Below are 21,611 nucleotides of genomic sequence, written 5' to 3' on the forward strand. Positions count from 1 at the left end.
ATACCAAAAGGGGCATTGTATTCAGTGATAGGACTGATGAATGTTAAATACAGTGGAACAATGATCTCCTTGGACCTAGATGCCATACCTTTACTTATAAGTTTCACAACACAGAATTATTTCCTCACTACTGCAGAAACGTGTTGGTCAAATGCTAGATTACTGTCTATGTGTGTACCCAAGTCTATGACTACTGGATCAACTCTTAGTGGTGTGCTGTCAATATGATAGTTGTCAGAGGTGGACAACATCCTGAAGGATATTATTATGCATTTCTTGGCATTTTGTTTTAGTCTATGGATCTGATACCAGTTATTTCTCATTGTCGGCCCTTCCTGGAGAACATTAGTGCCAATGGGGGATTCTATGACTGCTCCTAATTTGAAACAGTCTGCAATTTCGGTCTACCAGAGGCAGTTTACATTGGTCTTAACTTTAGAGAAGCAAATACCAAAAAGGAGTGGTCCCCGGACCAATTACTGAGAGACCTTGCTTGTGACTAGCCTCTTTGTAGAGGTGAAATCCCCAGTTCTAACTTCCTGGGTCCTGTCTGTGAGCCAGCTGGCGATTCACTGGTTGACATAAGGGGTTATACATAACCATTTGACCACTTCAATTTATCAACAATGCCTGAGTGGTGTATTGTGTCAAACACCTTGGCCAAGTCAAGGTAGGCAGTGTGAACTGTTTTTCCCTCTTCCATTGCTTTGGTGACCTTCTCTCAGAAGCCACCAGGTTGTCAGAAGCCCACCAGGTTGATCAGGCATCACGTCTCCTTGATGAAATCAAATTGTGTTGGTTCCAGTGTGTAGAGATTTCTTATGCCATTATTGATCATTTCCATGATCATTCTTTCCATGGCTTTGCATATGAGACTACTGATACTTATGGATCTGTAATTTCCAGGGTCTGTAAATGATCCACCTTTGTGCACATGGGTGACTGTTGCTATTCTGCATTCACAAGACATGTAGCCTTGTTTGTAGGCTACAGTTAAATAGCAGTTCCAGAGTGTCTGATAAGTCATGTTTCATGCTAATTAGAAGGCCTACTGGGATATTGGCTGGGCCCATCAATGCAATGTCCTTCACCTTGGCCTTAGAGAGAGCATTGAGGATGAAGTGATTGTGGAGTGGGGGGGTGTTATATTTGATAGTATTTCCTGAGGGAAGGTTTAGTGGAGAGAGGGATAAAGTTATTTTCTGAGGGAAGGTTTAGGGGAAGAGAGGGATAAAGTTAGAGCTGAATTTGTCTGTCAGTAGGCTTGCTATATTTTCTGGCTCAGTACAGGTGGCTCCATTACCAATGACCTCTGCACAAGGCTGTGCATTGCCTTTGAGGCTGCAAGCATAGCTAAAGAATGCCTTGAGTCTGTCCATTGCCTGTGAGGCCAAATTTACCTCAAATTTGGCTTTGGTAGACTTTATTTGTCCTCTGAGTTGTTGTTTAGTTTGGTGATAGTACTTATATCCTGCTGGGTGCTACACCTCCTAATTTTTACCATAATTTCCTTCCTTTTGTTACACAGCCTGTTGATGCTGTGATTCCATCAGGGTGGCTTGTTTTTCTTGTTTTTTAATAAGTTCTGTACTTCTTCCTGGGAGGTACAGCTGCCCTAATGCAGTTATTAACATGCTTGTATTAGGTTTCTGTGAATAGTTCTGCATAGCTGGTTGTGTTCTTGGGGTTTATGGGGGATTGAAAGTTTGGCAGATTATCACTTTATAGTAGGACATTAGCCTTAGAGTAGTTCCTGAACATTCCAGTGTTAGCAGGGGTTCAAGGTTTTATTTTACTTCAAAGGAGACCATTTTGTGGTCTTACCTTACTAGAGAAGACATTACACTAGGGGATGTGCTGCACTCTTCCATATTACTGAGGACCAAATCCGATATGTTTGCACCTCTGGTCAGTGGGATTTATATCATATCATCAAAACATTAAAATGTCAAATCATGGAACATCGAACACAATACATCGAACTGGGAAAACATCGAAAGGCTGTAAATGGCAGTTTCCAACAGGAACATAAAACATAAAGGGTGTAGACAGGGGGGCAAGCCCCCCACCCCCCTGCTACTTAAATATACCAACTCCGAGATCGAGCTACAGTGTAGGAAATGGAAATCTTCCATTTCTGCACTATAGTGCACTGAAGTGTGATCTCCAAAGTTGTATATTTAAGTGACAGGGGGTGCGGGGGGTGCAGGGGGTCTTGCCCCCTGCATGGAGCAATTTGTTGTTTATATACACTCCATATTTTGCTGTTTTATTTCCATTTTGATGTTTTCCATTTCAATGTATTGTGTTTGATGTTACGATTCGAACTTTTACTGTTTCGATGATGTGATTTAAACCCGGTCAGTGTACTGATGATCTGGCCAGGGAGTTGGTGTTTACATCCTCTCAAACAAAACCAGACATAATCTTTGAAAACCAGACATAAGCTTTCACATGACAGCAAGAAATTTCTTGATGAGTGCTTGTTTATTGAGATATGTGCTAAAGCATGAAAACATATGCTTAACTGCATAATTTGCAATGTAAATATCAATGAATATAACTAAAGATGTGCAACATACAATGCAAACATCAAATATAGTTTTCTTAAAAAATATCTAAGATTTTACCTGATGTCATGCAACAGTTTGTAAATCACTTGTTTTTTTAAATAATAAGTACATATGGAAATATTGTCGAGTTTCATAATTAATAACAAACAGCTAATGTTATCTTACATATAATGTGATATAAATGGGCCTTGACAGTGTGTTTTCCTGTTTCCCACCTTAACATTTCACACCATGCTGCCCAGTAACATATAGGGTTCTCAGTTATAAAAATATGAACATAAATATTAAAATAAGAATAATAAGTGACAAATTAGTTGATTAATTTCTGTACTGTAGTGCATCCTAGATTAATCTTAGTGTCATTTTGTTAATAACTATTTGCTTTTTCAAATTCTGCCTGTTATTAGCTGAAAAGCAGAGGTGGCTCGTGCTATTGTACTGCAGGACTGCAGCCCCCTAACTGTAAAGGGAAGGAAAAAGAATTTTACAAAATAAAATAATTAGTATACTGGCTGCGAGTCCGACTGACTGTTAAAGTCCCAGAACTGCACATGCATGCTCGACGACTAGTTTCTGTAAATCCTGACTGCTGTTAAACCAGTCCAGATTAAGAAGAGAAGGCAACAATGTGCAGATGCCTATGCAATTTGTAACCACAGAAAGTGGAAGGGGATTGGACTGCCACATCTGCAGTCACATAGATGGCTTCTGATTGGTTCTCTCTCGGCACAAGGTTTGTTATTTTGTGTGTCATTTGGAATGAATGAAGCTGCTACAAGGGAATATTCATCTCCACCAGGAATGAAGGTGTGTGTGTGTGTGTGTGTGTGTGTGTGTGTGTGTGTGTGTGTGTGTGTGTGTGTGTGTGTGTGTGTGTGTGTGTGTGTGTGTGAGAGTAAAATGCCACAGTTAAATATACCTGGTGGCTAGAGTTACCCATGCTCAAACCCTGTATCTTGGGTACAGGCAGCAAGAACCTGAATTCCCTATCCACCATCACTGATGAAAACTGTCCAGATTTTTGCCTCATATTTTTGTTCTGTTCTGTTCCTCAGAACATCTGTGGTTTTCTGGATTTTTGTAATCTGTGAAGGATTGAATTCACTAAATAATGATAGGCATTTGAATTTCAGACTTCACATTCTTCAGAAAATACATGGTACCACAAAACCTTTTATTCTATCAAGTTATTAAGATCAGTATATTTGAAATTTTTCCCTATTTTTGGGGCTGGATGTCCCCATTATTGACTTTGTCAGTTTTTTTGTGCTAAGAGGTTGAGAGCTGTGGTGAGAACTGAATTCACTGAATATGTTTGGGGGCTGTATTCCCCCATTATTGTCTTTGTCCAGGTGTTTTGTGCTAAGCGATTGAGAGGTATGGTGAGAATTGAATTCACTAAATGATAGCCATTTAAGTTTCAGTCTTCCTGTCTTTCAAGAAACAGCTAATTTTGCATTGCGGTATGTTGCTCAGATTGTAGTGAACAGGGTCCTGGGTTGGAGGCTTGGCAGAGAAATACATGGTGGTAACACAACATTTTATTCTAGCAACTTTCCAAGGTTATACAAGCAATGTTTAAAATGTGTCCCTGGTTTTTGGGCTTTTGCCCCCCCCCCAAATAAATTTTGGCTTTTCCAGATTTCTTGTGATGCAAAGTTGAGAGATACAATTGAGTGTTGAGTGGATTTTACAAGGATCTGAGAGATTCGGGGAAAGAAAAGTTTAGTGTTGCTTATGCTAAGTCTGCTTGCATTGTTAATAGCATAACAGGTTGAATGCTTCCTTTTGATGCAGAAGACTGTGGATTCTACTCCCACAGTATGTAGATGCATTGCTGATACTGTACTGTGTTGTACTTTTAAAGGGGGTGGATGATGCAGTCCCAAGAATGTCCTCTTTGGCAGAGATACCTAGTAACTATGAACCTGTTATCAGTTTGCCATCCATTCACTATTGCACTATTAACTTATCATTTTTTCATGCAACATAGGCAATTTATTCCTCAAGGGCAACAAGCACTTTATTTGTAGATGAAACAATGAAATGTAAAGTTGTTTGCTAGCAGCAACCTCCTCATTAGTTACAGATCTCTTTAATGTGGAATTATTTAGATTACATTTACTTCTGCAGAGATTGTGCATATTTGCTGATACTGGTAGATTGAGAAATTGAGTACAATTTTATGATGGAAATATTCTGAATTGGGCAGTCTTGTCGTTATTGGTGCATGCATTTTGTTTCATTGTTTATTGGAAAAATGTTCAAAATAATAAATTTAAAACACTCTCTAACAACTATACTCTATTATGCAAGAAATATACTTTAATACAACCAGGAAGGTGTATCAAAGAACACATGCCTGTTTCATGTGCAAGGGGCCTATGATTTGAAAACAGCCCAAAGTTAATATTTTTCTGTCATTGGCCAGATGTATTTTCTTTGTATGTAGGTTTCAATGCTCCTTCAATGAATGTGAGTTTCAAGGGCATAGAAGTTGTAATGCTAAGTCTATTTTCATTGTGATACTGCATTACTTTGTTTAGCAGATGTCTACTAGTATTTGTGCTGCAAAATGTAAAGTAAAACTTTTAAATGAAATCCAAATTATCGTAGAAGTAAAGCAGCATGCACATTATGGTGTTTATGATAAATGGGGTGAAATAGCCAAGTAATGGGACATTGGAATGGTAGCAGGAGGGAGACCCCATTCGACCATGATTTTATGAGGGGGAAAGGTGGCAAACTCAAAGATAGCCCCAGCTGAACTATACCTCTCAACTGTCCAGATTTTCACAGAATGAATATATTTTTGCTTCTTATTTTTGGTTTGTTCCTCATAAAATTTGTGGTTTTCTGGCAAATCATTTAGGAATGAAGTCAGTAAATAATGCTTGACATTGGGTTTCAGACTTCATACCCTTCAGGAAAATGCATGCTAAAGCAAGACCTGTTATTCTATCAACTAAGTTCATACAAGAGCATTTTTTAGTACTGTTTGTTCCCCCAATATATTTGGCCTTGTCCATATTTCCTGAATTAAGAGGTTGAGCGGTATGTTCAAATAAATTGCTTTATAGAATTAGGTATAGCCAAACTTCTCAACTGTCCCCGATTGTGGCTCAAAATTTTGCTCTCCCCCTAATAATCTCTCCACGAAATGGCAATTTTAGAAGAAAACATGGAGGTTTTGCAATTAATAAATAATTGTAATGATCAGAGTTATAGATTACCTTTATTTCAGAAATGCATGTAGATTCTCTTATTTTGTCAGCTGCTCAACTTAACAGTACTAATATTAAAAAGGTGTCCCTTCTTTTACGGGTTCCCAGCTGTATTGTGTGGCTATTTTATACTTTTGCATCACATTTTTGGTCTGTTTTTCATAAAATTTGGTTTTCTGGCAAATCATTAAAGATTGAAGTAAGAAAATAATGACAGACATTTGAATTTTAGATTTCATACCCTTCAGAAAATTCATACTAATGAAAGAACTACTATTATATTGTCTTTCTAAGTTTATAGCCTTTGTCCCACTTCTATTTATGGCTCTGGACTGGTTTCTTGCTCTAAGGTTGAGAGGTATGACAAATGTGTCAGGGCCATCACCATTACCCAGAGACATTTCAAATTGTGACATACATGTTGTACCCCAATCCCCCATGTAGTGACTCTGGATGTGTCCAAGCAAGGCAAGGAGCAGTTATGCAGTGTAAGTGTACAGAGTATCCCCCATCCAAGGTAGACACAAATACTACAGGGGCTTTTCATCTGTCCTTGATTTCACAGAATGTTCTGGTTTTCTGTCATATTTTTATACTGTTGATTTATGCTTCTTATTATTCAGAAAATGCATGTTGTTGTAGTGCCTGTTGCTCTGTGTTTAAGTAGCAATGCTTTAATGACCATCAGGTAAGCTATGTCTGAGATTGTAAGATGCAAGTAAGCTTTAATAAGAATACCATTAAAGAATTATCAACATTGAAAGCCTTTTTTGTTGCCATGCAGAAAATATTTACATAACTAGATAACATATAAGCCTTAGGTATTGAAATGCATATGACAGTATTTGTAATAAAGGACAGGATTACAGTATTTTCAGAAGCTCATTGCATTGGAGACTTGCAGTCATTTTTGCAGGCTTTACTCATCAACTAAACAGAATTCCAATCTATCATGTGTGGTCCATAACCTGTGCAGTAATCCTTTAAGCAATTTATCTTGAGCATGTTTCTTGTTTGCTGTTCCATTTTTTTACTTTGATCATGTTTTCTCCATGAAACAAGTTGATAGTTGTTGTCAGGCAGCAAATCCTTTTTGGATAAGGGACATTTTTACAAGTGGGGGTATCACAGAGATTGTTATTTTCAGCATGTTACTTGGTACTTTTATAAAGCTGAATATAAATTATAATTATAACTTTTTTTGGCTTGAAGAAGCCCAGTCGGGTGAAAGCACTTGCCAAGTTTGTATTTGAGACCAATAAATAGAAGTTATTATATTTGGAGTCCGTTCTGTGTCTATGGTGAAGTGAATACTGCCTTTTACTAATTTCGTTGGAACTCTAGTAGAATCGTGCATGTGGACTGTTTTACTCTGCCTACTAGTTCTTCTGTGCCTGTGTTTGACTTTTATATAATTATAACTGCAGTGCAAGGAGAAGTGGTTGGAGTTGAGTGCTGCTTGTTTTTTACTTGATTTTGACTGGCATTCCAGTGGTGTATTTAAAAAGTAATTTATTTTTTCATGCCTCACATCCTTTTTGTTTCCATCTAGATGTTAAGTAAGCTGTCATGTAGCCAATGCATTGACATATATTTTTTCTTCTCCACTTCATTTTGTTTTGATTGGACTCTCATAATGATGGTTTGGCACCCAGCGCAGCATATTTAATTAAAAATCCCTGTTTTTGTGGTTTTGAGCATAGCTCTGCCCCTTTCTAGTTGGTCACACCCCTTCCCATTGTCCCCACCCATTCAGCTGTGTCCTGCAGCCCTTCTTTGATTTGAAGTCACCAGCCGCCACAGCTGATAAGTCGCTTGTTTAAAGAATCCAGGCCCAAAAACATCCTGAATGCCATAAGGAGATATGGGTGTGAACTGTAAATATACAAAAATGGCATTATAGGCTTGACACACTGATATGTTATCCACAGCTAATGATAGTTTTCCATCTAGTTAATTAGCCTTTTGTTCCTTTCACAAAAATCCATATATGTAGTTAGTATTGAAAGGTCATTTGTTAACAGACAATGCCACACTAATAATCCCCCAAAGTATGTATTAAATATGGATGATAAAAATATTTAATATTTACATTTTTTAATTTTTTATTTTACATCTTTTTAGTCACACTGCTGTGTGATCTATAGCAAGTCCCTTAAACTAGACAGTACTTTCAGGCAATTGGGAATTTGGACTATGTTCCTTAATAGTCTCCTGTATTGTATACCTAATAACTCCCTTTGATCCTGTAGAATAGGATCATAGGAGGTTACTAGCCTAATGGCCCTGGGGCCCTTACAAGCCTAGCCAAAAGTTTATCCCCAAAAAGAAACCTCAGTCAGCATCTTTCACCCCTGTCAGTGAGGGACACATGTGGAACCCCTTGGGACAAATTTTTGTTTTCCCATCCACTCATCGAGGTTGCGCTTCAAGAGGGTCAGCAAGGTACTCTGTTTGATGTGTATGGGAAGTCTATTCCAGAGACAGGGCAGCCTCTGGAAGACAAACCTGTCTCTCCAGCAGGTTTTGTTGATATTGCATATTAGATTCATGCCTTTCAAGTGGGTAATGAGCGAGGAATTCCACTTATGGATATGGAGCCTCTCTAGTAGGGCAGGGTCTGAGATTGCCTTATAGGTGAGACACACATCACCTCTGACCAATCTGTATGATACTGAGTACAGTGATAGTGATTTCAGCCTGTCTGCATAGGACAGGTTTTGGAAGCCATGGATTCTCTTTGTGAGGTATTTCTGTGGCCTTTCCAGTTGGTGCAGATGTTTGGAGAGGTACATACCAAATGGGACATTATACTCAATTATTGGTCTAATGAAAGGAAGAGAATAGAGAGGTAATAACCCCCTTTTTTCTGGATGCAATTCCTTTACTTATGTGATGAACCAAGTAAAAGGCTTTTCAAATCAATTGTTATCAACCTTAGTACCCAGGTCTCTCACCAAAGGTTGTGTGCTTAGTGGTTACTGTTGATGTGGTAATCACTTGAGGCCATATTTTTGCCAAATGGTAAGATGATACATTTTTTGAGTTTAGCTTGAGCCATGACTTTGGCACCCATCATTAGTTGTTGTGAGACCCTCTTATGTTATCATCATTTGGGGAGTTAGTGACAGCACCCAACTTACAGTCATCCGAAAACCTGGCCAGCCACAGGCCTTTTGTCTTTTCATGGACCTCGGAGAAGTAGATGACAAACAGAAGGGGTTCCAGGACAGATCCCTGAGGAATTCCACTAGTGACAGGTCTGCTATCAGAGGTGGAGGCACTTATTTTGACCTTGAGGGTCCTGTCAGTGAGCCAGTTTGCTACCCACCTTAGCAGGTATAAATCATGTCAAAATAAATTCCCACTTTTTACTGTACTCATGAATATTGTTTCGTTCTTTCTTTTTCATAACATAAATGTGTATGTGTTTACGTACCAATCTGAAATATAAATTGTTATTGCCATTTGGTAAGTACAGCCTATATAAGTTAATTATGGTTCATTCAATGTCTGTTCTGAGTGCCATGCAGCACTTCTTATTATAAAATGGGAAAACTACTTTCATTTTGACACTTGGGACCTAGCCAAGTGCTCCAGAAGCCCGCATGAAAAGTTTTTGCTGTATATATGAACTGTACTTCAGAACATTAATATTGAAACATATATGCCACTTATATATTTAATAGCATGCTACTGTAGATAACATTGTTCAACTGTTATGAGATTCATTTGATTTTCTATTAATATATTATGTTATAAAAAAGTAAAACTTACAGAAATTTCCTGCGATGCCCATCTTCCTAATGAAAGACGTCTTAGCAAGGCTTTACAAACCTATAGTAACATGAAGAAAATTAGGACAAAGTGTAACAAGTTAGAGGACCAAACTTAATGTATAGATATAGCCAAGAATTACCTTGCCATCCATTAGTGTGCCAATGACCAAGATGAAAAATCCCTAGAAAGATAGAAAATGTAACTTATAACATATGCATCTTTCATTAAAACTGCCAAAAGAAGTTTCACAAGAATATGACTGAAAAGAGATTAAAACTTAGCAATTACTCTAAAAGTGAAAAATTAAATAACTTATTACAGCAATTGTACTAAGTATGACCAATGCATTTTTATTTTTAATTATCTTCTTTTTCTTTGGGCTCTTCCCATTAGGGGTCGCCACAGTGGATCATCTGTTTCCATTTCTTCCTGTCCTCTGCATCTTGCTCTGTCACTCCAAACACCTGCATGTCCTCTCTCACCACATCCATAAAGCTTATCTTAGGCCTTCCTCTTTTCCTCTTACCTGACAGCTCCATCATTAGCATTCTTCTTAAAATATACCCAGCATCCCTCCTCAGCACATGTCCAAACCGACTCAATCTCGCCTCTCTGGCTTTGTCTCCAAACCATCCAACCTGAGCTGACCCTCTAATATACTCATTCCTAATCCTGTCCATCCTTGTCAAAGCATATTTAACTCTGCCATATCTAGCTCTGACTCCTGCCTTTTTGTCAGTGCTACCGTCTCCAGCCCATATAGCAGAGCTGGTCTCACTACACTCTTGTAGACCTTCCCTTTCCCTCTGACTGGTACCCATCTGTCACAAATCACTCCTGACACTCTTCTCCACCCACTCCACCCTGCCTGCACTCTCTTCTTCACCTCTCTTCCAGTATTTCAACTCATCCACATTCGCCAGCTCTACTCCCTGCATCCTCACCATTCCCCAATCCTCCCTCTCATTCACACACATATATTCTGTCTTAGTCCTGCTGACCATCATTCCTCTACTCTCTAGAGCATATATCTCCACCTCTCCAGTATTTCCTCCACCTAGTCTCTACTCTCACTACAGATCACAATATCATATGCAAACATCATAGTCCATGGGGCCTCCTGTCTGATCTCGTCTGTCAACCTGTCCATCACCATTTCAAATATGAAAGGTCTCAGAGCTGATCCTTCATGTAATCCCACCTCCACCTTAAACCCATCAGTCACTCCCACCACAGACCTCACCACTGTCACACTGCCCTCATACATATCCTGTACCACTCTTACATACTTCTCTTCCACTCCAGACTTCCTCATACAATACCACAACTCCTCTCTAAGCAACCTGTCATATGCTTTCTCTAAGTCCATAAAGACACAATGCAACTCCTTCTGACCTTCTCTGTACTTCTCCATCAACACTCTCAGACAAACATCGCATCTGTAGTGCTCTTTCCCTTCATGAAACCATACTGCTGATCACTGATCATCACCTCCCTTCTCAGCCTAGCTTCCACTACTCTTTTTCATAACATCATGCTGTGACGGATCAATTTCATCTCTCTTTAGTTACTACAGCTCAGCACATCACCCTTATTCTTAAAAATCTGTACCAAAACAGTTTTTCTCCACTCTTCAGGCATCCTCTCACTTTCCAAGATTGATTAAACAATCTGGTTAAATACTCCACTGCCATTTCTCCTAAGTACCTCCATGCTTACACTGATATGTCATCTGGACCAACGGCTTTTCTGTTCTTCATCCTCTTCATAGTTGTCCTTACTTCCTCCTTGCTAATCCATTGCACTTCCTGGTTCACTATCCCCACATCATCCAATCTTCTCTCTCTCATGCTCTTCATTCATCAACCCCTCCAAGTACTGTTTCCATCTGCTCAATACACTTTCCTCACTTGTGACTACGTTTCCCTCATTATCCTTTTTCACCCTTACTTGCTGCACATCTTTCCTAGCTCAGTCCCTCTGTCTAGCCAATCGGTACAGGTCCTTTTCTCCCTCCTTAGTGGCCAACTTTTCATACAACTCTCCATATGCCTTATCCTTAGCCTTCATCACCTCTCTCTTTGCCATGTGCCTCATCTCCTTATACTCCTGTCTACTTTCTTCATCTTTCTGACAATCCCATTTCTTCCTTGCTAACCTCTTCCTCTGTATATTTCCCTGTATGTCCTTATTCCACCACCATGTCTCCTTGTCCTCCTTCTTCTGTCTAGATGTCACACCAAGCACCTTTCTAGCTTTCTCCCTTTCCAGCTCTGCTGTAGTTACCCAGCTATTCGGTAACTCTTTACTGCCACCCACTGCCTGTCTCAACTCTTCTCTAAACTCCACCCCACAATCACCCTTTTTCAGCTTCTGCCATTTGATCCTTGGCACTGCTCTCACACTCCTTCTCATCTTCTTGATCATCAAAGTCATCCTACAGACCACAGATCACAAAATATCATGGTTCTATAATTTTGTTTTAATTATAGAACCATGATATTTTGTGATCTGTAAAACTTATTTTATCACTGCTTTTCTCTGCAAATCTGCCATCCCTTCTTGCTATCACAGTTATTTTGTTTTGATGATTTTAGGTGTACCAAAATCATTTTGTGTAACAACAATGATAAAAACTGAGAAGTGTTGATATGTTTGGAATAGCATTATGACAGGACTCACCTTTAAACAGCAATAAAAATGCAATGGTCACATCTCTTTATGAGAATGGTGTGCTGAAACCTTTTTTTTGACTTTAGAAATGGAAATTTGATTCATATCTCTCAAATACAAGAATATGCAATAATAAAAACAGTAAGGTATAAAACCAATGCACTGGATTTATGTGCAGAAATATATCCAATCCTTATCAACATACTCAGACAACAAAGCCACAACTATATTAATAATTTTCTTCTGTGGACCGTTGAAAGCAAATTATTTTAATGTATCCAGAGATGGGTTTTATACAGGCAGCACATTTTTCCTAGTCACCATTTTGTATCAGATATGACAGTAATGGTCCTTCAGGTATATTTCTGTACACCTTTAGAAAGAAGAATAATGGAGAATAAGATCATTTTCTTGTCAGTAGTTTGAACATGGATATTGGTTTTATGAGGTACTTTCCCTCTGAACAACTAACAGTGATATAATTAAGGTATACTGAAGAGAAGCAAATATTTATTTTTTTGGTAATGGATGATTTTATGATGAGTTTACCCTGAATCCAAATGGATGACTATTTATATATTAATTAATTAATTAATTTATTCTTTTATGGCACTTGTTGGAAGTCTAACTAGGTAGAAAAACCCTAATTAATGGAAGCAAAGGAAGGAAAGCTCCAACTGATGAATATATACATAAGATACATACAGCATACAGGCATAGAAAACATATCTGTTAGGACAAAAGGAGTAAAATAAAAATTCACATTTACATACAATGTAGAGGGTTGCATTCACAATGGCTTGCAAGGGCAGTTAGCTTAGTATGAACCTATTTAACAATAACTGTAAGATCACTGGGGTTTGTGGTTCAACACCTATGTTTTCATCAAGACAAGAGAGCAGATATGTTAGCAATAACCTGTGATTGGGTGTGGTATATAGAAGGTTTACCCACAGTTCGTGTGATTTGATCAAAGGTTCATAGGTTGGTACTAGGCTATCAGCCCTAGGGCCTATACAAGCCTAGCTATAACAATTCCCTGGCTATTTCTTCCCACACTATTTACTTCCCTGGACCCCTGTCTATCAGGGTGACTGACGTGATCCCCAGGGTGAATTTCCTTTCTCCCATCTAATCATAAAGGTTCCTTTTGAAGAGGGCCAAAGAGGCACTCTGCTTGACATGTATGGACAATCTATTCCAGAGTCTGGGGAGTCTCTGGGTCAGGAATCTATCCCTCCAGCATGTTTTGTTTATTGTGATGACAAGGTTTAGATCCCTAGAGTGTGTGGCTCTGAGGGATTGGAATTTTTTTAAGTGTAGCATGCCCAACAGCTTTGGGTTTGACATGGCCTTGTATGTTAAGCAGAGATCGTCTCAGAGTAGACAATATGCGACAGAATACAGCTGGAGGTTTTTAAGGCGGTCAGCATAGGGCATCTGCTTTAGGCCTGTGATTCTTTTAGTTAGGTATTTCTTCTACCTTTCCAGTTGTTGCAGATGTCTTGAGAGGTACATACCAAATGGGGTGTTGTAGTCTATAATGGGTCTAATGAGGGATGAGTACAGTGGGACAATGACCTCCTTTTTTCTGGATGAAAAGTCCTTAGTGATGAGGTGTGCCACATAGAAGGATTTCCTGACTGTTGTGGTGATGTGGTTATTGAAGGTGAGACCACTGTCCACCTGTGTCCCTAAGTCCCATATCAGACTTTCTGTGTTTAGTGTACTGCCACCTATGTGGTAATTCATGGGTACATGTTTTTCCCAAAGAGGATAACTATACATTTCTTGGCATTGAGCAGGTTGAAAGCCTGAGTGATTAAACAAAGCCAGCTGTGGTAAAACTTCAAATACCCACGCCCACAAGTCAATTATTTCTGTTATACAATGACATTATTTGCGAAAGAAATTACTTACTTTTCATAAGTAATGTCTTTGTATAAAGGTGCCATGGTGTTTCTCTGTTCTTCTGCTTTATTGATGTACAGCACATGCATATGAGACTTTCATTCCCATACTTACACAGTACATCACTGCTTTGGAAAGGAAGATCTCCATTGTCTTTTTTTTTTAATGAAAAAAAACTGAAATCCACATAGTTTAGATGTACAAGAGAGACAGGTTAAAATACAAGGAAAATTAGGCACATTATGCAAAACTAAAGAAACATACCAGATTTTCCTTTTATTTTTTCTGCCTTCCCTATGTACCTCTTATCTCAAGAAATGTGTAAAGATTTAAATAAGGGGGACAAAGGTCCTTATTTTAAATGTTGGTCTTATAAACTTAGAAAGCTGCTAGAATAACAGGATTTATGTTATCAGGCATTGACTTCCATAACATATATTAATAGAAGAAAGTCCACACGAGTGGACTTTTTTCTGTTGGTATAGACTCTATTTACAATGGGCACACTGGTTGGCCTAACCAACCAGAGTGCACATTTTTGAATGCTAACAAACTAGCATTGTGTAATTTAAACAAGGAATGTTATAGTCAGAGCATTGGTAAATGTAAGCTTAACACGTTAATGTTCTGGCAATATTTAACAGTATAACAAAACTTTGTGTAGTACTGACATTCTTCAGCGGTATCTGTCAGAATCTTATACTGAAATGTCAACGCATTTTTTCTTCTCTCTTGATCTCTTTCTGTATCTTACACACAGACACACAAACACACACACACACACACACTGAAATGTCAACGCATTTTTTCTTCTCTCTTGATCTCTTTCTGTATCTTACACACAGACACACACACACACACACACACACACACACACACACACACACACACACACACACACACACAATTTTGTCTCTGGGTTGCAGATATCATAGTAAATATCTCACTTCCTCATTTTTTCCATGCTAGCATTTATTTAGGCATCTTTTTTCACCTATAAGAAATAAATGATATACTTCCCTTTTTAGGCACACGTGAATATTTAAGCACAATTAGGCAACAGTAACTTAATGTGTATTGCTCATGACTGGTAGGTCTTTGTTTTAGAATTAAATTCATTTCATGTTGTACTTAATGATGAAGTTGCAAGTGATTTTGCAAAAAAGGAAAGGTTATAGTGTGCTATTTGTTTTTTAGTTTCATTGTTTACTCAGATTTGTATCTCTAACTATATGCACAAAATGATCTCATGGTAGGTACTGAACAGTGATTGATACAGGGTAAGTGAAACCAACTTATCACTTTAGACAACTACTTCTTATTTACAATATAGTTTCACTATTACATCATCACGTTATTTTTCAGTGTGAGGTGTTTCATCTGCAAGAAAGCCTTTTCTGATACATTTAACATGGGAATAATGTAGTCTATACATCAGTATAGGTAGTGAGGCATTGTGGGTTCAGTTTTCCATTATTTCATGACAGAGATTTTCAGTTCTGAGTGAAAATTCAGTGAGCCATCCATACCAATAAAATAAAATGCAAAAAAAAAAACATTTTTACATTAAAAACTGTATGATATATATGTGTGTGTGTGTGTGTGTGTGTGTGTGTGTGTGTGTGTGTGTGTGTGTGTGTGTGTGTGTGTGTGTGTGTGTGTGCGTGTGTGTGTGCGCGCGTGCGCGCACGTGCACATGTTTACGTGCATCTATATAAGTTCATAAATTGTTACATCAAGTGTTACAGGTCCAAAGGCCATTTCAGTACACTGACTCCTTAAAACTTAGATTGTATACCTTGTGACCCATCCAGATGACTTTTAAGTGTTGCCAATGTATCAAACCCTTTTATGTTATAAGGAAGGTTATTCCACATTCTAGGAACAGCCTGAGAAAAGATCCTACCGTCAGTGCATTTTTTATTGAAATTTTACAATTTAAATTTAATGTATTTATGAGTGCTCCATATTCAAAATTGCCATTTTGACTTCATCCTTATCAACAATATAGCATTACCCCTATAGCATCTATACTATACTGAATACTAATTAAGTTTAAAGTATTTGTTTCTATCACCTAAGTCCTTAACAGAGGAGATATGCATGGTAAAACTTCTTTGTAGTGATTCAGTCCTGTTAAGCTAAGCACTGTTATATAAGAATAAAGCATTATTATAGTCCAATAATGATGTTACATATGTAATGCACAACATTAACGTTATCTTTTCACCCCTTAGTGTGATACATTTTAGCATGCAGCCCATCTTCTCAAAGCTTTAGCCTTCATGTTATTAACATGCTTATTAAAGGTTAGTTTTATTTGTAATAGTTATCCCTAAATGCAGGCTTTCAGTTATTTCTGATAAAACTGATTCTTCTAATTTTAATGGACATCTTATCATATTTCTTCCAAGATACATAACTGGCACTTATTACCACTGAATGATAGACCAATATTATTTGCACAGACATTCATGTCATTTAATACTGATAATAAGATAGTCATTAATTGGATACAGCCATAAAACCAAAAAGTTAGACTTGTCACCAGCTTACTTACCCATCAACTTTTGCTATTTGAAAAAGTGGCTATAAGTTGAAAAGAAAAGGACCTAAAACAGAGCCTTGTAGAACATACTGACGGACTGATTTGCTGTTTGAGAGAATACATTGAATTATCACACTCTGTCTTTGATCACTCAGCCGACTATAAATCCATCTGGATATACATCTCCAACAGATAGACCAAACACTAAAGCCAAACTAACTAGCTCATAGAACTCAGTCAAGTTATCCAAAGATCATTTCCCCTAAGAACAGCCATGTTGGTTAATATGCTGGTTAATATCCAAAATAGTTCCCACTATATTCTGGGTCTGTCGATAGCTGCATAAGGCAACTTTCAAAGCACTTTCCAAAATGTATGTTGCTACCCTTTTTAAATACGTAAGTAATAATAGATGTTTTTCCAAAAGTTTGAAATAATTCCCTTTTTTAACAAACACAAAATGTAGGTCTTAAAACAAAAACTCGCATTGACTTAATTGAGAAAAATGGAACCCCAGATATGTTATCACGTCTATGGCTATTTCCTTAAAAACTTTATCTAATGACCATATCATCAGTTATAACACAAGTAAACTTAGATAAATATAATTTGTTAAAAGCTTTAATAACCTTATGTATTATTAGATTCATAAAGCTGCTCTCAAGTAATTATTGCATTTGTTTGCTATTAGTGCATGATTCTCAATTTATATTCCATTAATTGGTAGCTTTTTAATAGAATGATCTATTCTTGTTAGATAATTCATATATTTATAATGTTGTTGTTGTTGTGTCTTTCGGCTTTTCCCGGTTAGGGGTCGCCACAGCAGAACTCCGGTCCGCTAATGATTGGCAGTAGATTTTTACGTGCTGGCTTGTCGGGCCTAATGCACAACCTTCAATGAAGGAATGCCCATTCACGCATGTCGCCACACAGAAGACGCTCTAACTGAAAAACGAATGGGCAACGTCTAACTGTGAGGCGACAACGCTACCACAGCACCACCACCACATATATTTATAATAAGATTTCTATTAATTTTGTTACTGGCTAATCTTCATTCAAAAATCTTCTTTTCTTTAATTAGAACAGCCTTGAAATGTTTGCTCTTTAACTTACCCTCCTTTGATTGAGTAGGTTATTTCTTAATTTGTCATAGTACCCTCTTTTTCTTTTAATACAACCTTGATAGGCTGTACGACCAACAAAAGGGTGATTTAAATTTAGTAGTTTGCAAAGTTTTTAGATGAAATTGTTTTCACAGAATCAGTCAACAGCTTTTCCAATATCAAATAGCCTGAATCCAGTTGTGAGTTATATTCAGTCCAATTAATAGAATCAGCACATATTTTATTATATTCTACTAACTTAAAGTCCTACTTTTTAATGCCAGCTCATTGTTTATTTTTATGCTTTATGTTAAAACTCAAATAATAATGATTAGATAGGCTAAAGATGACCCATATGAAATGTACTTAACAAAAACACCAGAAATATATTACTTCTTTTAGTTTGTTCTGTTACAAGCCGAGAAAAAACATAACAATAAAGAATATCTTGAAATTCTTGAAGCCAGCACATAGATGTTTCCTATCAACATTTTTGTAGTTTAACTCACCCAATAAAATGACCCTATTATGTGATAAAAAGTGATATATATTTGCAATAATTTCCAAACGCATAACCCTATTCTTAATGGTTTCTTATTACATAATATTATTTGTAATCATTCAGATCTATCTAGTATCCTAATAAAAGACAACAGAGTTTCAAAAGTAAGGCTTACCAAAATTATTTCAGCATGAAGTACTGCATGAACAAAGTGAAGGACACCATCTCCATGTTTAATCTCCCATATATACTTAAATTTTGCATAGAAAGGAAAATGAAGGCAGTGAGAATCCCATGATTCTGTAATGCCAACAACTGATAAATGTTCATGTTGCATAATACTATTCAGTTAATGAGATTGTTGCCTAAGCTATGTGCATTACAAGTACGTGTCTTTATACCTTGATAAGATCCAATGTTAATATTAGGGGGAGTCGATCCAGGGATTTAGCTCTCTAAAAAAAGTTGAGAACTGTTTTTAAATATTCAGAACGCAGTAACAGCTCCATGATGACTTAAGTGAAATCAATCATAGGTTCCCAGGTAAATACAAGGCTAACAACCAATGGGGCCTTTATAACTCTAGCCATGCAAGTAAATGTATTGCATGAGTTATTGTGCCTTAGAGGTTATTTTAAGGAATGCATGTTAGTGCATGATTTAACACTTGCCTCTTTCCATCAGAGACAAAGGTGTCAGACCAGGAATGAATTTTCAGTTTTCCATCTGCTGGTCAGAGTTGTCGTTGAATAGGGTTAGGAAAGGGCTCTCATTCACATGGATGGGAAGCCTATTCCAGACAACTGGGATTCTCTGAGATACAAACCTGTCCCTCCAACATGCCCTATTTAAGTCGCATGTAAAGTTTAAATAATTAGATCTAGCAGTTCTGGAGCTGTTCATTTTGCAGTTATGCAAAAGGTCCATCAGAGCGGGCTCAAATGATACTTTGTATGCCAGGCATAGATCACCTCTCAGCAGTCTGTAAAAGACAGAATACTGAGACGGTGCTTTGAGGCAATCTGCAAAGGACATTTTCCCTGTATTCTTTTTCTAAGAAAGTTCTATGGGTGTTCCAGTTGTTGCATGTGCTGGGACATTTACCTACCAAAGGGGATGTTATCCTCAATGATGTGTATTATGAGTACACTGGTACAGTGACTTACATGGATTTAGATGCAATGCCCTTACTTATAAATCGAGTGACATAGAATGATCACTACCTTAGACACATGTTGGTTGAAAACCAGGTTACCATCTACAAGTCCTCAAATCCCTGACAAGTGGCAAATATGTCTTCTTTGAGGGGTGTTTTATCAGTAAGGTAGTTTCTTCTGTGTGACTGACTTCCCAAAGGTTAGCATTATGCATTTCTTGGCATTGAGTTTTAGGCTATGGCTTTGTCTGTATTAGACTTTTCTGTAAAATGTTTGTATCTTGAGGGGGTTTTCTGTGGTTGCAAACTTGCAAACATCTGCAAACCTAGTAAGCCATACATCCCTGACATCGAACTTGACCTCTGAGAAATAGATCGCAAAGAGGAGTGGACTCAGAACACAGCCCTTGAAGACTCCCTGGTGACCAGAGTCTTTGTGGAAGTGGGTTCTCCAATCCTAACTTCCTGGGTTTTGTCTGTTAGCCAACTGGCTATCCAGAGAGTTATGAAGGGGTTATGCCTAATTGTGTGAGTTTGTTTACAATATCTATGCAGGGTAGTATATCAAATGTCTTAGATAGGTCAGTTTGCACCATTTTGTTCTCATCATTGCATTGCTGACCTTCTCAAAGAAGTCCATCAGGTTCAGTAGGCAAGTTTTAATTTTTTTTTCTACTTTTAAGCCATGTTTTCGAATAATTTCCTCTATGCTCTATTTACTTCAACATGTTGTAACTGACAATGCCATTTGTCTTGCCACTGGGTTGCTAACTCTGTTTTCACACATTAAGCTAATTATTTGTTAGTTGTATACTATCAATGTATAAAATTCTACTTTTATGATTGTACTGAGGAGCATTTCTACCTAGGCCTCCACTGAAAACGGGCTCTGAATAGCCCAGTGGATTTTCATGGTTAACAAATTGCAAATAAATAAATAAATAAATATATAAATAAATGACCTGCCACTGACAAAACTAAACTGGGTTGGGAGAAATATCTAAAGGTTTCTTAATTATTTCCATGCTAATTATTTCAATTGCATTTGCATATGAGACTAGTCAGACTAATGGGTCTGTACCTCCCAGGATCCATTGATGGTCTGCCCTTATGCAGAGGGATGACTGTCGAAGTCTTCCATTCATGTGGCACGAAGCCTGTGTAAAGACTACAGTTGAATAATGACTCCAGTGGCCCTGACAGATCATATTTCAGGCTGTTTAGTAGGCATTCAGGGATATTATTAGGACCCACTGAAGTTGTATTCTTGGCCTTAGACAGCACATCTAAAAACTGCTCCCTATTGACAGTTAGAAGGGTTATGTTAGATGGCACTTCCTGTGGGGTAGCTCAGAGTGAGAGGGGATAAAGTCTGAAATGAATTCGTCAGTCAGATTATTTATTTTATCTCCAAGTTCTGTGAACATGGCTCTATTTGCTAACAGTTCATATCACTGTTGTGTGCTGCCTGAGAGGTTTTGAACATAGCTAAAGAAGGCTTTATGGTTGTCCTTGGTCAGGGGTGCTATCATTACCTCAAAATTTGCTTAGTTGGGCTTAATTATTCCTCTTAGTTGCCTGTTCAGTTTGATGAGGAAGTTTTTATCTATTTGGTGTTATACTTCCTAATTTTAGCTGTGATTTTCTTTTTTTAGTACAACCTGTTTAATTTTGGATTCCACCAAGTCGGTTTGTTTTTTGAGTTAGTTTTGGACTTACTTCTGGTAGGCACAGGAGCCTCTTTGCAGTCACTAACATGATTGTACAGAAATCTGTGAATAATTCCACATAGGCTCCTGTGGTGTCTGACTTTGGAGTGGCACCAGTCATTTGTCTGTATTAAACCATGTTGTGAGATATTTGTTTCATGGTAAATCTATGATAACTTTCAATTTTCAGTCATCTGTGAATATGGTCAGCCAAAGACCCTTGACATCAGTCTTTACCTCTGAGAAGTAGATACTAAACAGAAACATTCCCAGCACAGAGCCAAGAGAATGCCTGCTGGTGACTGGTCTCTCAGTGGAAGTGGTCTCACCATTTCTGACTTCCTGTTTTCTCTCTGTGAGTCAACGGGTAATCCATCAATTTATGTAGGAGCGTTTGCCAATTTCTTGAGCTTGTCAACAATACAT

The 21,611-nt window shown here is 37.7% G+C and overlaps 1 protein-coding gene across 2 annotated transcripts in view; it reads right to left on the minus strand.

Annotated features, from left to right (window-relative positions):
* The window catches only part of LOC122794328, a 1,793,522-nt gene that overhangs the window by 107,799 nt on the left and 1,664,112 nt on the right, over positions 1 to 21,611 (minus strand). For both annotated transcript variants that reach the window (XM_044062632.1, XM_044062631.1), the window contains 2 exons: positions 9,717 to 9,758; positions 9,575 to 9,634 (listed from right to left, as the gene is read on the minus strand). In XM_044062632.1, the coding sequence (XP_043918567.1) occupies positions 9,575 to 9,634; positions 9,717 to 9,758 (102 nt within the window). The remainder of the gene's footprint in view (positions 1 to 9,574; positions 9,635 to 9,716; positions 9,759 to 21,611) is intronic.

This window comes from Protopterus annectens, chromosome 2.part1 (assembly GCF_019279795.1).
Source record: "Protopterus annectens isolate FY-2018-M chromosome 2.part1, PAN1.0, whole genome shotgun sequence".
NCBI lineage: Eukaryota > Metazoa > Chordata > Ceratodontiformes > Protopteridae > Protopterus > Protopterus annectens.